The 14523-nt window shown below is 35.0% G+C and overlaps 2 protein-coding genes across 12 annotated transcripts in view; one reads left to right on the plus strand and one right to left on the minus strand.

Annotated features, from left to right (window-relative positions):
- Nucleotides 1–12122, minus strand: LOC126380122 (glycosyltransferase-like domain-containing protein 1). Of its 3 annotated transcripts, XM_050029371.1 has the most exons (6): nt 11999–12122; nt 11614–11744; nt 6809–7091; nt 6221–6551; nt 5599–5780; nt 1–4870 (listed from the first exon to the last, which is right to left on the minus strand). In XM_050029371.1, exons 3-6 carry the CDS (start codon nt 7057–7059, stop codon nt 4633–4635), a joined length of 1002 nt encoding a protein of 333 aa, XP_049885328.1. In that variant the 5' UTR covers nt 7060–7091; nt 11614–11744; nt 11999–12122; the 3' UTR covers nt 1–4632. The 3 variants fall into 3 exon arrangements, with proteins under 3 accessions (XP_049885328.1, XP_049885327.1, XP_049885326.1); XM_050029370.1 differs by lacking the exon at nt 11614–11744; XM_050029369.1 differs by lacking the exons at nt 11614–11744; nt 11999–12122 and adding an exon at nt 7821–8240.
- Nucleotides 12123–13328: 1206 nt separating this feature from the next.
- LOC126380054 (basement membrane-specific heparan sulfate proteoglycan core protein-like) overlaps nt 13329–14523 on the plus strand; it is a 275688-nt gene continuing 274493 nt past the window's right edge. For all 9 annotated transcript variants that reach the window (XM_050029212.1, XM_050029218.1, XM_050029216.1 and 6 more), the window contains exon 1: nt 13329–13476. In XM_050029212.1, the coding sequence (XP_049885169.1) occupies nt 13414–13476 (63 nt within the window). In that variant the 5' untranslated portion in view covers nt 13329–13413. The remainder of the gene's footprint in view (nt 13477–14523) is intronic.

The following is a 14523-nucleotide window of genomic DNA, read 5'->3' on the forward strand; positions in this document are numbered from 1 at the left end:
TTATCACGAAAACAGTTTTATTCTTTGGCACCAATTATTCGGATTCACAAACGTAACGATGTGGTAAATAGAATTAACAATATAATAACATATTATAGTAATAATGTATATTAAGTAAAGAGTGGTGCTGACTCCAGTACGCACCATCTAATTTTATTTTAAGTTATATACCTATCATTTTCTTATCTGCCGAAAAAGGACGGATGATTGACATCTGTTAATTTTGAAATGAATGATAGAGTGAATGAATAACCTTGGCGAATAAAATAGGTATCTCGCTGGTATGCAACCCGTTTGACGTGTGCTGTCAACTTTCTGTCAGTTTATTAGCAGATGTAAAAATTTTAGACGATTTGATTTCTGCCTAAACTGACGTGTGTTCCAAAAATTTTATAGCTGTCGATTACCCGTCCCTTTTTTTCAGCTGATAAGAAAATGACAGGAATAACTTAAAATAAAATTAAGTGGTGTGTACAGGAATTAGCGCCAACGACTTTTGAAACAAGAATTTAAACAATATAATGTTGTTCAAATAACAGAGAACACAATAATGTACTATAGTCCTTAACTCTTTACTCAACACTCTAACCGCCTACAATACGTTGAGGTCCATAATGTCCCTTTCCCAAAATGTTCCCCTACACCTTCCGATCATATATTGGTTGATGCACTGTTCCATACAAACAAAATCCCCGCGTCTATTCGAATGTAGGTCACTCCAAATATTTTGAAAATGTCCTAATGTGTCGCAAACATAAAGTGGCTGACATAACTATGGAATTTGCGCGCGAATACTTAAGAAAAAAACGAGGCGCATCGCCATTATAACGCCTCGATTTGACGCTGCAAGTTTTCAGGCGACATCCACTAGGCAACAACTGACGCGCAACACGTGACGTTAAACATGTACGACAACGGTGCACAACAGCGCGCGACGTTGCCAGCTGAAGCGGAACATGTTGCTCGGCTTGTTGTTTGCTGTGGAGACTTAACGCGCAACAACACAAGCTCCTCTGGCGACATGTTATCGACGACGGACGTGTATTAGATGCGTAGACAGACAACGTTGTTAAAAAAGTTCCGAGCTAACTCTCAACATCAACAACAACAAATGTTGCTAAGTAGAAGCACGGCTTTACCAATACATGATCGAAGCCTACACCTAAAAAATGTACCTAACTACACATTTGATATTTCCTTAACGTCATTGTTATAAGGTTAAATTTTCCATGCTGGCTCCCATTTATTATAAGTCTGACGCTGTTAAATGGGATCTCTTTAACTGGCCCTACTTTAGGTATAATACCACAATACTTTTAGGTACCTAAAGTGCAGAATCAATGTGTCTTATACAAAGGCTAGATGACTGCGTGAAAAATACATTACAAATCGCTAATCTAGAAATAGAAGCCAGTCTAAGATGACTAAAAATAAACCTCATTCGTTTTGATTTAACACATTTTAATTAAGAATTACATAACAAAGAGTACGACGTTTGACCACGTTTATTGATGACGTCATTCATACGTGTGTATTTCTATACAAGTTCCGAAGAAACGTATTGCTTTGTATAAAGTATCTCATTTGACTAGGTTGTCTTTTTGCCCAATACCTCAACATTTTTGCCTCGTATTAGACGACAAGAATATTGGCCCCGATTCCTGCAGACACCTACTTAATTTTATTTTAAGCCATACCCGTCATTTTCTTATCCGCTGAAAAGAAAAGGGACGGATGATTAACAACTAACTGTTAATTTTAAGATGAATGAGTGAATGAATGAATAACCCGGGCGAATTAAATATCCATCTCTCTCATATGTAATCCATTTGAAGTGTGTATCATAAATTTCATGCCTGTCGATTACCCGTCCCTTTCTCTTTCGGCTGATGAGAAAATGACAGGTATAACTTAAAATAAACTTAGATGGCGTGTAATGGAATAAGCACCTTGTATGCTTAATTAAATAACCTAAATTAAAATCTCACTATAACACCTACAGACAAGATAGGAACCAGAACGAGGACAAAAACTACTTAGTTCCCCCATCAGGTGTCGCTACTGTTGAGTGTTCTTAAATTTGTACAGTTCCTTTGAGTAAACAAACATTGAGGAGCTCGGTGGCGCAGCGGTTAACGCGCTCGGTCTGCGATTGTTGAAGTAAAGCTACTTTCGCAAAGGCCGGTCATTGGATGGGTGACCACAAAAAAAAGTTTTCATCTCGAGCTCCTCCGTGCTTCGGAAGGCACGTTAAGCCGTTGGGCCCAGCTGCATTAGCAGTCGTTAATAACCATCAATCCGCACTGGGCCCGCGTGATGGTTTAAGGCCCGATCTCGCTATCCATCCATAGGGAAGGCCCGTGCCCCAGCAGTGGGGACGTTAATGGGCATCAGCCCATTCATTGTCAGATGATGATGAAACAAACATATTGTTTTGGTTATATTTTTACGCTACAATCCTTTGCGCAGCGTTTAACTGCAAAATAAAGATCGGGAAAGAAGAAGACTTAGAAAAACATTTTAAATTTTCCAACTGATGGTTGCTTTTTTTTTGTAATATAATATAATCATAACTCATCCTTCAGACGGGATACACTCCACTTTGCTCCACATTTAATAGCAATTTACCACGAATTTTATCTGAACAGTATGGAGAACTGTCAAAGTTTAGGCACACTCAACAGTGCTGCCGCCTACATTTGAGCTTCTAGTTTTTATCCTCATTGGACAATATCAATATTGCTGTATTTCAAAAGAACACACGCGTATAACTACTGACTACGTAATAGTGTATAACATTCACACAATAGTAAAAACATATATCATACCTAAATGAAATAATACTACAAGTAAGTAGAAACAAGAACAGTGACCTTGGGGTCTAAAAATGCCACATTGAAGCAATTCATATAAAAAACAATATCGCAATTTGACATTTGCGCAGTAAAAGTAAGCGCGCAATGTCAACATATTTATGTCAAATAGCAGTATTGATCCCAATTGACAACATTTCAAATTTTTAAGCCGTGGTTTTTTTGTGCTATTTCGAAAGTACTTGTTTAAATAGAAGACACGTATTTTTTCTTTTCAAGATTTTTCCACTAGAAGTTACAAAAAATATTTTTTGAAAATTGGATTCTGCCATTGATAGAATGAAGGTAGTATAATGTAATGTACCTTTGCATGCGTATTTAAAACAAGTCGCAAACAAAGTGTCATGTTATGTATGACATTTACTTTTTTTATAATTTTTATGTAAAGGTCTGAACTTATTATGCCTTCCTCTTCTGACCTCGTGGATTTTTCAATATATTTCTATTATTACTGAATTAAAAAATCTGAAAAAATGTGTTTTGTGTAACTCATAGAAATATCTCGAAATGGTTTTCGATTTAAGGCACCTTAGTAAAAATGAAATGTTGTCAATTCCTGCAGGTCCATCCTAATTTTATTTTAAGTTATACCCGTCATTTTCTTATCCGCCGAATGATTGACAATTGGTAATTTTAAAACGAATGAACAACCATGGCGGCTAGAATAGGCATCTCGCTTGTATGCAACACGTTTGACGTGTGCTGTCAACTTAGTTCTGTCGGGTTATCAGCCAATATAAAATTTAGGGAGGGACTTTTTAAATTTCTTAAAATTGACGTGTGTTCCATAATTTTTATGCCTGTCGATCACCCGTCCGTTTCCTTTTCGGCGGATAAGAAAATGACAGGTATAACTTAAAATAAAATTAAATGGTGTCTACAGGAATTTGCGCCATTGTATTTTAAGATTAGCTGCTTCAATGTGGCCTCTGATGATAAGTTTGTATAAACTTGACAATAAAAAACTTAACACGACACGACTAAAACTTAACAAATCTATCACAGCTAATACAGCTAAGGGTTGACAAAATTTTTATAATAATTTAAGTATAATACTGAAATCACATGTAAACAAAATTATGTCTACTGAAACACATGTTAACAAAATAACATAACATAAGATAAGGTCACAACATGTTGCACACTATCGTGTTACATTTAGTGAGAGTTACAGTGTAATTTGTCAAAAACGTTAATATGACATATGGTACTAAAGTGATGGCCAGATCATAGAATTGATCATTTCATGATGTGCTCGACAATTTCATGAAATAAAATAGAATATCATTCGTTGGCCACATCATGATATGGTTTAGGCAGATCAATGAACACAAAACGTTTAACGATATGAGCAACTAAATGCATGATTACTTCATGATATGGCCAAACGTTGGCAATCATATCGTAAAATTAGTAACAATATCCACCGGTAGTGGCGCTGGTGTCGATTATATTCAAAGCTTGATTGATATTATAATCGATTAATCAATTTAATCGTACAATTTTCCATATCGATTAGGCAAATAATTTTGAATCTAAGAAATTAATCGACTATTCGCATTTTTATTAAGTACATGAACACCGCCTGCATTAACGATATGGCCAAACGTAGATTAAAATATCATTAAACGTTGACGTTTCATTTCATGAAATGGTTGAACACATCATGAAATGATCAATTTTAAGATCTGGCCACGATATATATACATATACATATTGCTCGTGACCGTACTAAATCTATCAGGGCGAGTATACATACCTAAGAATTAAAAACTTCATACATTTTATCGAACCATTTCTTGGCGTCGTAAGGCAGTGCTAAGTAGCGATAGTCTTTATTGAGATCATCATTTTTTTTCCGCTTGCATAAATTGACTAGTATGTCGTACAGTTCTTCTTCTGTCTCGTATATTTCCTCCACTCTCCCTCCATAAAGCTCAGTGTATGCTAAACGATTGGGAACCACAGGTACGCAGCCACAATACACTGCTTCAAGTCTGAAAACAACCGAATTCGGAATTTAAATAGTGATCAAAAACAGAATAGTTGAGGGACTTCCAGGCTGTCCAGTTTTAACGTGATAATTACCTACCTATTTTCTCATTGCTCGGCTACATAATTAAGGTAAGATATAATATAAAATAGTTCAAATAAAATCAAATAAAAAAATATTCATTTACCAAAAATCAATACAATCCTCGTGTTTGGGACAACTTTTAAGCAAATATTTACTTGTGTTAGTTGCCCCGCTCTTCTATGTGATACATTGGTATTGATAATAAAGTAAACATAAAGAAGTACAAAAAAATGAACAATAAAGAAAAATAAGAAAATAATAATAAAAAAAGAAAAAAAAGAGGAACATTAAAAACAAGTGGGTAACAAAAAAAAATAGTTGGATTACTAATGTAAAAAAAAATAAAGTTTCTAGACTTGTATATACTGTCATAGATGTTCTTGTTCTAGCAGTTTCATGTCATTTCTTCTCTGAGGAGGAGAAGACTGAGGCCTTCGACAAGTTTATCTATGATAATTTTGTTGAATAAATGATTCTAATTTCTTATTATTATTGCGTAGGTTTGGCAGACAAAAATAAAATATCCTGCGTGGATCATATATCCAGCAGAAGTTCCCCTAACCAAGTCTCTGCCGCATCCGTCACACAATGCAGCTCGGCTATACCACCTGGGTTTCTGATTTCTGATTTATTGTGTTGGAAACTTACACAGCAACTCCAAAGAACTCATGTATGGCAGTGGAGACAACCACATCAGCAGTTTTGAGAATCCCGTAGTACTTGGCTGGGCTGCTTACATATCCAAGGTTCACCAGCTTTGTGGTCAGCCTCTCGTGTAGGTCGTTAAACACCTCCATCTTCTTACCGAAAGTCTCGCCCAGAATGCTCACCTGTAATAAAAAAAGATGGTTACGTGAGAATTAGCCTGTTGGGTAAAGAGGTGCAGTTTACAATCCTGCCACTGGATTTTTGGAAAACATAGTATGCGGGTCGACAGGGAATCTTTTACCGGATAAAAACCTGGTTTTTATTTTGTGACGAACTTTTGTAATTTTTTTAGTTTCTCAGTTTGAAATGACAAAGCGATATTAGAGTTTTACCACCTTAAGTTAAAGTAGAATACATAAAATTAGTAAAACTCAGAATATAATATGTAATGTATTTTCTATCCGCATTCCCTTTTCTCTTCTTCTTTGAATGAAAGGAATACAAAGAGCTGTTACTTGGTATGATTTAAAATATAATTGTAAATATCCCTGATGTATGGATCTGTGTAATGAACGTATATATTAATGAATTTGGATGAAAATCCATACAAACACATACAAACCTTGAACATGTGGCCGCTTTCATCCATTTTACACAAACATTTATAAAATGCTTCAGGGTTTTTATCAAACTCCCATCGGTGTGGCCACACTATGTGAAGTTCATCACTTGTTTCTTCACCAGCTGAAGAACAGATTGCGTCCCGTGAAGAAAGATGATAGTCTATTGTGTACAGATCTAGAGGATAGTATATGACCGTGCATTTTGGCCTTATAGTTTGGTCTAAATCTTTGAGTCTATAGTCCGGCTGCAGGTTGAGATGACCGTTGATATGTGATAAAAACGAGTCTTGGTTGTAGTAAGAATTAAATAGAACTTTATCTGCAACAATACTGAAAAATAAAATCAAACTCAATCATTTATTTCAGACGATAACATTTTTCTTTTGTGACCACTTGCAATCGGTCCAAAGACCATAAGCAGGTCTGTTCCTTCATTTCATCAGTAGATAACAATAACAATTAAAAACTTAATATGAAAAAATTCATTATCTCAGTAAAAAAATAACACAAAATAGTCTCTTGTGGAATACATAATAGTTTTTATAAAATCTACAATACAGTGAATAAAGTAAAAAAGCAAAATTCACCAGGTTAGTATCTCATTATATCCATATTGGAAGTCCCTCTCCTTGGTAATTCGCACCGGGAATTCCAGCTGGTTCTCATGGAAATAAACCAGCTTCTTTAACCTTATGAGGTCCGGTCGGAGGCCTAAGAGCTCTGCTAGAGGCAGCACCGATGTGCAGAACAATATCTCAAAGCTGTGATCGTGCGGTATTTGTGTTGATACGTACAGAGCCGAGGCTCTGGCTCTCCAGTGCCATTTCTTAGCTTTCATTGTGATCAACAAATAAAAGTTTTCAGGTAGATCTGTAAGTAGAATAGAATTAACTATATTCCCAAAACAAGGAAGGTTACAAAAGTACTTACAAAAATTAAGATTAATAATTGGGATGTGTATTAGGTTCAAGATAAATTATGAAATTCTGATTACTAAAAAACACAGATTGAATACTAAAGAAAAACATTTTCTTTTTTTCTATATAACTTATTTAACAATTCTAATCAAGAAAAACGTAATAAGTCTGATTTTATGTGCATTTTCGTACAAAGTCCATAGTTGTTCTATTGTTCCAATTTCATGTTTTGACGTTTAGTAAAAAATTAACTGATTTGACTAGTTGGAAAGTAGCCTATTAAACATGCCAACATTTACCGGATCTTGACATGCTTAAAAAAATAAAAAGTTAACAACATACAATATGAAAATCGGTATTATGTCAAGGGGTTAAATCAGTGGTACGCAAAGTTATATGAACAACGACCCATCTAATACTAGTTTACAAACTAAGGACCCCATCTAGCGAATTTAAGTATTACCAATAAGAAAAGAACTTTTCAAATAGAAAATTTTGGTACCGGCCATTGGTTTGGTCGGTTGGTGTGTCATTCTACAAGCAGGGCCCACTCCATACCTACCTCCATACCTACTGGTGGGTCGCGACTCACAGTTTGGGAAACCCTGGGTTAAATCATAAGCAGAAAAACAAGGTTTTCTAAATGATAACCAATTAAAAATACAGAATTCAGTCAACTTACTTGAACAAATGATGTCAATGAGTTTCTTGTGTGATCCTCCATAAAAAGGCTCAATTATGAGTATTTTTTTAGTATCCATAGCTATATCGTTCGAGATATGCTGTTGTTAAATGTAAAGTGAGATTTATTGATGGGGTCGGTTTTACTTGACGTTCACGGTACTGGGACAGAAAAATAGTCGGTTTATTTGTATCAAAATAGTATTTTTTTCGTTCAACGACATCATTGAACTAATAAAATATACTTAAGTATGAACTGAAATAAGTTAATACTGGTTGCATTGAACAAAACACGTCAAAGCTTATATTTGACTCTGAAGAATCCTCACAACACCTCTTATGATTAATTCACTGCATCACATTATGATGGTTTAATTAATATTTCTTTATTTTTACGTAGAAAACGAAACATTTCGCTTTATTTTTCTCGGCTAACTGCCATTTGACAAATTGACAGCTGCTGTCATCACATCAGAGCATAATTTTTTTTATGGCCTGGTGACAAGTATTTTGGGCAATAAATAAAAATTGCTAAAAATTGTTTTATAAAGGAAAATGGGCGATTCTCCACTGATGAGACTTGCATGTATTGTAGTTGATGATGAGTTTCGTGCCTTCCAACCTTCCCAAAGGAGTGAAAATATCTAAGTACCTAATTATCACGTTACAGCTGTACAACGCCATCTATATTTTTTTGGTGAACGTAGCCTGGAAAATCTCCCATTAAGATTCTATACTGTACCCATTCAACAAAATATTATTTTTTAAAATAGATTTTGAAGCCATTTTTTTTAAATGACTTTTTTATTATAATATCTTCATAGGTACAAAAGACTTTAACGAGATCATTGTCATTGTTAATTACTTTTTGACCATAACTTTAAAAACGATTTTAATGAAACTTGCTTGAGAATTAGATACCCTTAAATTATGTTGAATAATACTTAGGTAAGTCAATAAAAAAAAATATTGCTTTACGATTTGTAGTTTCGTGTAATGCGTGGACAAACGTATATACAACAACATAGCATAACATAAAATCATCACGCCTGTATCTCCGAAGGGGTGAGCAGAGGTGTACAGTCATGAGCAATATAATGTACCCACTTTAGGACTCGCACTAACAAATATGACATTTAGTGAGACTTACAGTTCAATTTGTCAAAAAAGTTAATGTGACATGGTACCTGTAGTGTTTACATAAGTACATAAACACATCTTATTGTAATACACGTAGGTATAATTAAATATATAAATAAATATGTAATTATTATTAGTAACACCCAGTGTCCCACTGCAGGCATATGTAATATATTATAAAATACTTGAATCGATATAATCGATTCACATAATTATATTCTGTCGTCTCGGGCAATGCACTACGCGGTGGCCACAATTAAAAAAGTAAACTGTACGGGTATGTACGGGGGTGGAGTGAAGACGTAGTGTGTGGCAATGAGCCGATATTTATTTATATAATTATATTGAGACGAATACACTACAGTACCAAAGTGTATACATTAATGCTCGTGACCGTACAGTATACATACATCCACTCCCCGACAGCTATGTTTAAAATTAAGTTACTTAAGTAAATTCGGGGCACGAACCCTGGAGACCACGCGATATTATTATCAAATATGAATACAAACTCTAAGTCGCCTATTAGACTTGAGATTTCCAACCAGTCAAATCTTGCATGCTTGCAAAGGTAAAATCAAATTGTGAATAAGGCTAGGCAGCAAGTACCTGTTTAATAAAACATACAATTGTAAATTACAACGACAATTTGGTATTCATTACGTAGCTAATATGAAACTGCAAAATATTCGTGATCACACACTCCGCAATGTACATCAAATTGTCATTGTAATTTACAATTGTAAGTTTTATTAAACAGGCCCCAGGTCTATACTTATTGTAATATTAATTCGTTGTAATCTTAGTAGATAATTATAAATATTAACATACTTATAAGTTTAAAAATAGGACTTAAATGTTGCTCTGCCAACAGACTATTTTATAGTTTGGCGGAACTTAAATAATAATCAATGTATGTTATCATGAATGAAAAAAAAAACTATTTAATGTAATAAACGTCAAAACACAAAATTTCATAATACATAGATACGTGACAAAAAGTCAGACTTATTGTTACTTATGTTTTTCTTGATTAAAATTCATAAATAAGTTAAATAGGACATGGAAAATGTTTTTCGTTAGTTTTAGATTTGTCTTTATTTGGTAATCAGATTTTCATTTATTTATTTATTTATAATTTATTTTGAACCTAGTACACGACCCAATTCGGTAGATTACAACTCGAGCCGGCTCTCGAACCCGTGAAACTACAAGTCTACTTGACAACTTAGTCAAATGAGTTACTTTTTACGAAACGTCAAAACGCAAGCTTTCTTTGGAATTTGTATGGAAATACTGTCCTGTGACGTCATCAATAAAAGCGATCAAATGTCGTACTCATTGTTACTTAACACGTTGACTGTCCAGGCCAAATCCAACAACCTTCACGTGACGTCCCGCGGTGTTTTTATTAAAGGTAGTTGGAAATATTTCACATTTATACTAGAAATCTCCGCCACTGTAATATTTCAGTTATTTTCAGCATGTATCACATGTGATGCAGGGACGTCTCGTTCTTAATTTTAGTGTATATCATACGATGCAGGGACGTCGATGCATAAAAATTAAATGTGGGTATTCGTTTAAGTAATTATTTTAGTTTTCTTGCATGTAGTTACTTACAGAAAAATAATGATAAACATCAGTTACGATTTATAAGCATCGTAGATTTATTGTTGCACAAAATAGTTAGCAAAAATGAGTTCCCGACCGTTAAGTGATGCCAATTTATTTCGTAAAAAAAATCTGCTGGATCATTGGTGTTTTACTTTCCTTAATATCTACCCTATACGTCCTAATAATATTTATTTCCCTAACTCAGACGTCCTTGCCAATAAACGGCATACAGTCTGTTTGTATCATATGTGATGCAGGTACTGTCAACGTGTTAATTCATAAACAAAATTCGAAAATAAGTCGAAAATCAAAATGAGATTGATTTTCGATCTTCTTAGACTGGCTTCTATTTCTAGATTAGCATTTCATAATTTATCTTTGACCCAGTCAAATACCCAATTATGTAATTCACGCGTTCTTAGGGCTATCACAGTTTTTTTTTTTTTTTCTACTACTGATCAGCAATTTGGCTGCCTAATATGTAATCTATAGGTAGCAAATTACTGTAGGAAAGTGAGAATACTATAGAAGGATAATGAATGGGAATTTGATTGTTTATGGTATGAAAGGAGGATGGTTAATGAATGAAACGTAAGGCAGTTTTAAAAAGTAAGAAAGGGGTGTCGATAGTGCGATGTCGGTCGGGTGAGAGGATTTTGTTAAAATATTAAGAGGAAAGACATTTAAAATATCCCGTGTTATTTCGATATCCCACATTACCTATACAGGGTGTCAGTGGCATCGTAACGAATACTGAGGGAGATGATTCAGACCATGATTCTGAGTTAATATCAGGTGGAATTTTCTGTCGCAAAATTAATGTTTTTTTTTGTTTTTTTTTTTTTAATTATTTTCAGTTTCATATATATAAAATCCTTATAGTGCCATCTGTATTGTTTTTGAGTAAAGTCGCCTGGAAAGTTTCTCATTATAATAAAACTTTCTTCTCCTACCATGTGGGTTGTGAGGTGGAAGACCAACGTCGTCAAGCCTGGTGTCAGGGTTATTATTGACTCAAATAACGACTACGTACTTACATGAGAAACTTGTAACCGGGACCAACGCTTAACGTGCCATCCGAAGTAATGATCATCTTACTTCTGGACAATCAGGTGATCAGCCAAAACAAACATCAGATAAAACTATAATCTTGTCAAAGACGAAGGCTCTGGTAAATGTTACATATTTTTTCTAAGTTACGATTAGGTACATCTATAACACAATTATATGTATTAAATTTAAAAGAACTAATCATGAATTCGCAAGTCTTATCTTGGCCAGAACGACTGATAAAAATACCTAATAATAAACTTAACACGGCATTTGAGGTCAAGTGACAACATTAAATTTAAAAAAGAAATATAAGGTAAGTACGTGAATGCTAATAATTTATAATTAAAGCACATAATAACGGGTTCTTACCGCGTTTAAATGGGGATATGAGACTCCCGATATTTCGACACTGTTGCAAGTGCCATGATCACGGGATGACTGATGAGATTGGAGTGGAGTAAGTAGATCCATAATTTTCTACGGGCAGACATATCTGTCTACCCTCTTTCTTTGCCGTTTGTTTATGTTTTTGATATCGGAAGGTTCGGAACTATCTGAACTCGCACGAAACTCACTACGACAAACCGCATTCACTGTGTCCTCACGTTTTTTCACCACATTAGGCCGTTTCAAACTTTTTACAACACCTACTACTGGATTCCACATGCTCGATAATTTGAACCCGTCTTCCCTGTTGAAATTTTTATGTTTTCTGATTTGTCGTGATCATGGCACTTGCAACAGTGTCGAAATATCGGGAGTCTCATATTCCCATTTAAACGTGGTAAGAACCCGTTATTATGTGCTTTAATTATGATAATAACCGCGTAAACTTACAACAATGCTAATAATTTGTTTTTTTTTTGACGTGACATATTTTGGATTTTCCGCAGATGGCATTAACTACTTGGCCGGACAAATGGGGAGCGCTGAAGGCTCTCACACGGTACAAAATTTAAAACAACAGGCTTGAGAGTGCCTAGTTGGGCGCGAACCTCGGCTCAGGGCGTCGTCTGAGAGGAAAAATATTTGAAAGAATTAATCGACCCTAGTGGGTCGATAGCGATAAGCGCCGATTGAGGGTGTTAATAATTTGAAAGCTTGCAAAAATTGTATTTAATATGTAAAAATAGATTTTTGGTGATAAATGTCGAAGGCGCGACGTCTTAGATAAACACTGGCGATATCGTTTGTACAATAACGATTTTCCCTTCCAGCCAGGAAATAATTTTCGACTATACAGCCTTTATTATTAGGGCTACTATAACAGAAACAGTGATTGGAGTTACGATGTTTCAGGTTTTGAGTACAAAGTGATAAGCGGTGCGCAGGAGAGGGGTCAGAGAACTTTGCAGGACCGACTCAGCCGCGAGAGCGAGACGAACTTATGCACCTATATTCCTGTGCAGCCTACGTAACAAAACAAATATAGGTACAAGTCACCCTAAATATCCGTTTACATGGAATGTTTGGTTAGTATAGTTAAAAATTGTAAGTATTTAAACATAGAAACTTTTTTTAAGAATGTTAGTAGGTAGGTATAAGGTTTTCTGGATTTAAATTTCGGCCGAACAAAGCGCATTCCGAGGCTGCGTAGGTTGCATAAGTTGCTAGGGAGATGCGTGCGGTAGTGCTGGGACGAACGAAACTTTATTGCGGCGCGAGGCAGGCCGCGGGTACATCATTCGCGTACCGACGGTAGTGACGCGCGGTCGGCGGCTGCGCGCTCGGCGGCTACCGTACAAAACTTTACACCATTCGTATCACTTCCCTCCCGGAGCACCATGAGGGTCGGAGTGGCCCTCCTCGCGGGCCTGGCCATCATCTCCGCCGCCCTCACGCACCAGGTAAGTTTACTATAGAAAATAAACCAAAAAGCCGGTCTGCGAACCCGTCGCTCAACCCGGCGCGTCTGAAAAATACTTTTGCAAAAACTTTTTGGAAGAGTTCAAGGCAAGTTCGACTTGTAGTTTATTTGATTTTATTTGGTTATATTTTGCTGTGGCTACCTTAGAAATTAACGGTCGAACTAGCTTCGTATAATGTATATTAAGTTCATAATCTGTCCCTGTATTTAATAATCTCTGCGACGCATTTCTCCGTTTATTGACTTTCAGCAGTTTATGTTACTTTTTATGTTTATGTTGCAAACTTGGAACTTATTACAACACTTAAGTACAATTAGTGTTGGCACTATTTAGCATAATGTGTGACACTTGTGTCTGCAGACGCCAGTTATTTTTTTTCTGTGCACCTACAACCCGGAGATTCATATCATTGATTTTCTATTACTTAATTGATAAAATACTGTTAACCTACATTTTTAATTTTATCAGCGATTTGAAATATCGTTGAATCGGTCAAGTGCGTTTCCTTCATCTTTTTTTAAAGTTTTGTAATAAAAATTCTGATCGTCCCTATTTGAGGCCCAAAGTCGTTTAAAATGCAAACCCCATTGTTTTAATTATTATGTCTGGAAATCTGTGCTTTAAGATTTATGAGGTTAAGGTTATTTTTACAGAGTGATTTGATATATCTATAATTTGACTCTATCTTCTTCTGAGAAATGTAAGACTACTTTTTTCGCGTTTATTTTTATTTCACTTTATTCTTATCAAGCGAAAGTATTCAGTAACTACTTACCTATATTTTAGTAATATTTTTTCATAGCTATATTGTTACAATTAACAACCTAATTTAGGAAAATTATTGTTTCAAATCAACTGCATTAATTTAAAGTTGCCTACCCTTTTGCAGCGTAAAATATAAAACTGAAACAATAATTAATTAATTAACATATTGGTTTTACTTTGTGCAATTTGTACTGTAGCTTTTAGTTGGTTCATGTTTTAAAGTAGGTAGGTATTATTATTTTTCATCAAATGCTTTAGGCG

The sequence above is a fragment of the Pectinophora gossypiella genome, chromosome Z (genome assembly GCF_024362695.1).
Source record: "Pectinophora gossypiella chromosome Z, ilPecGoss1.1, whole genome shotgun sequence".
In the NCBI taxonomy this organism is placed as follows: Eukaryota; Metazoa; Arthropoda; class Insecta; order Lepidoptera; family Gelechiidae; genus Pectinophora; species Pectinophora gossypiella.

What these genes read in the sequence shown, in the direction of transcription:
- LOC126380122 (XM_050029369.1), bottom strand. Translation starts at nt 7,899, where the DNA reads ATGGATACTAAAAAAATACTCATAATTGAGCCTTTTTATGGAGGATCA. An exon ending in CATTGACATCATTTGTTCAA is followed by an intron (nt 7,092 to 7,820) that starts GTAAGTTGACTG and finishes TTCTACTTACAG; the next exon opens with ATCTACCTGAAAACTTTTAT. An exon ending in GAGTTCTTTGGAGTTGCTGT is followed by an intron (nt 4,871 to 5,598) that starts GTAAGTTTCCAA and finishes GGTTGTTTTCAG; the next exon opens with ACTTGAAGCAGTGTATTGTG.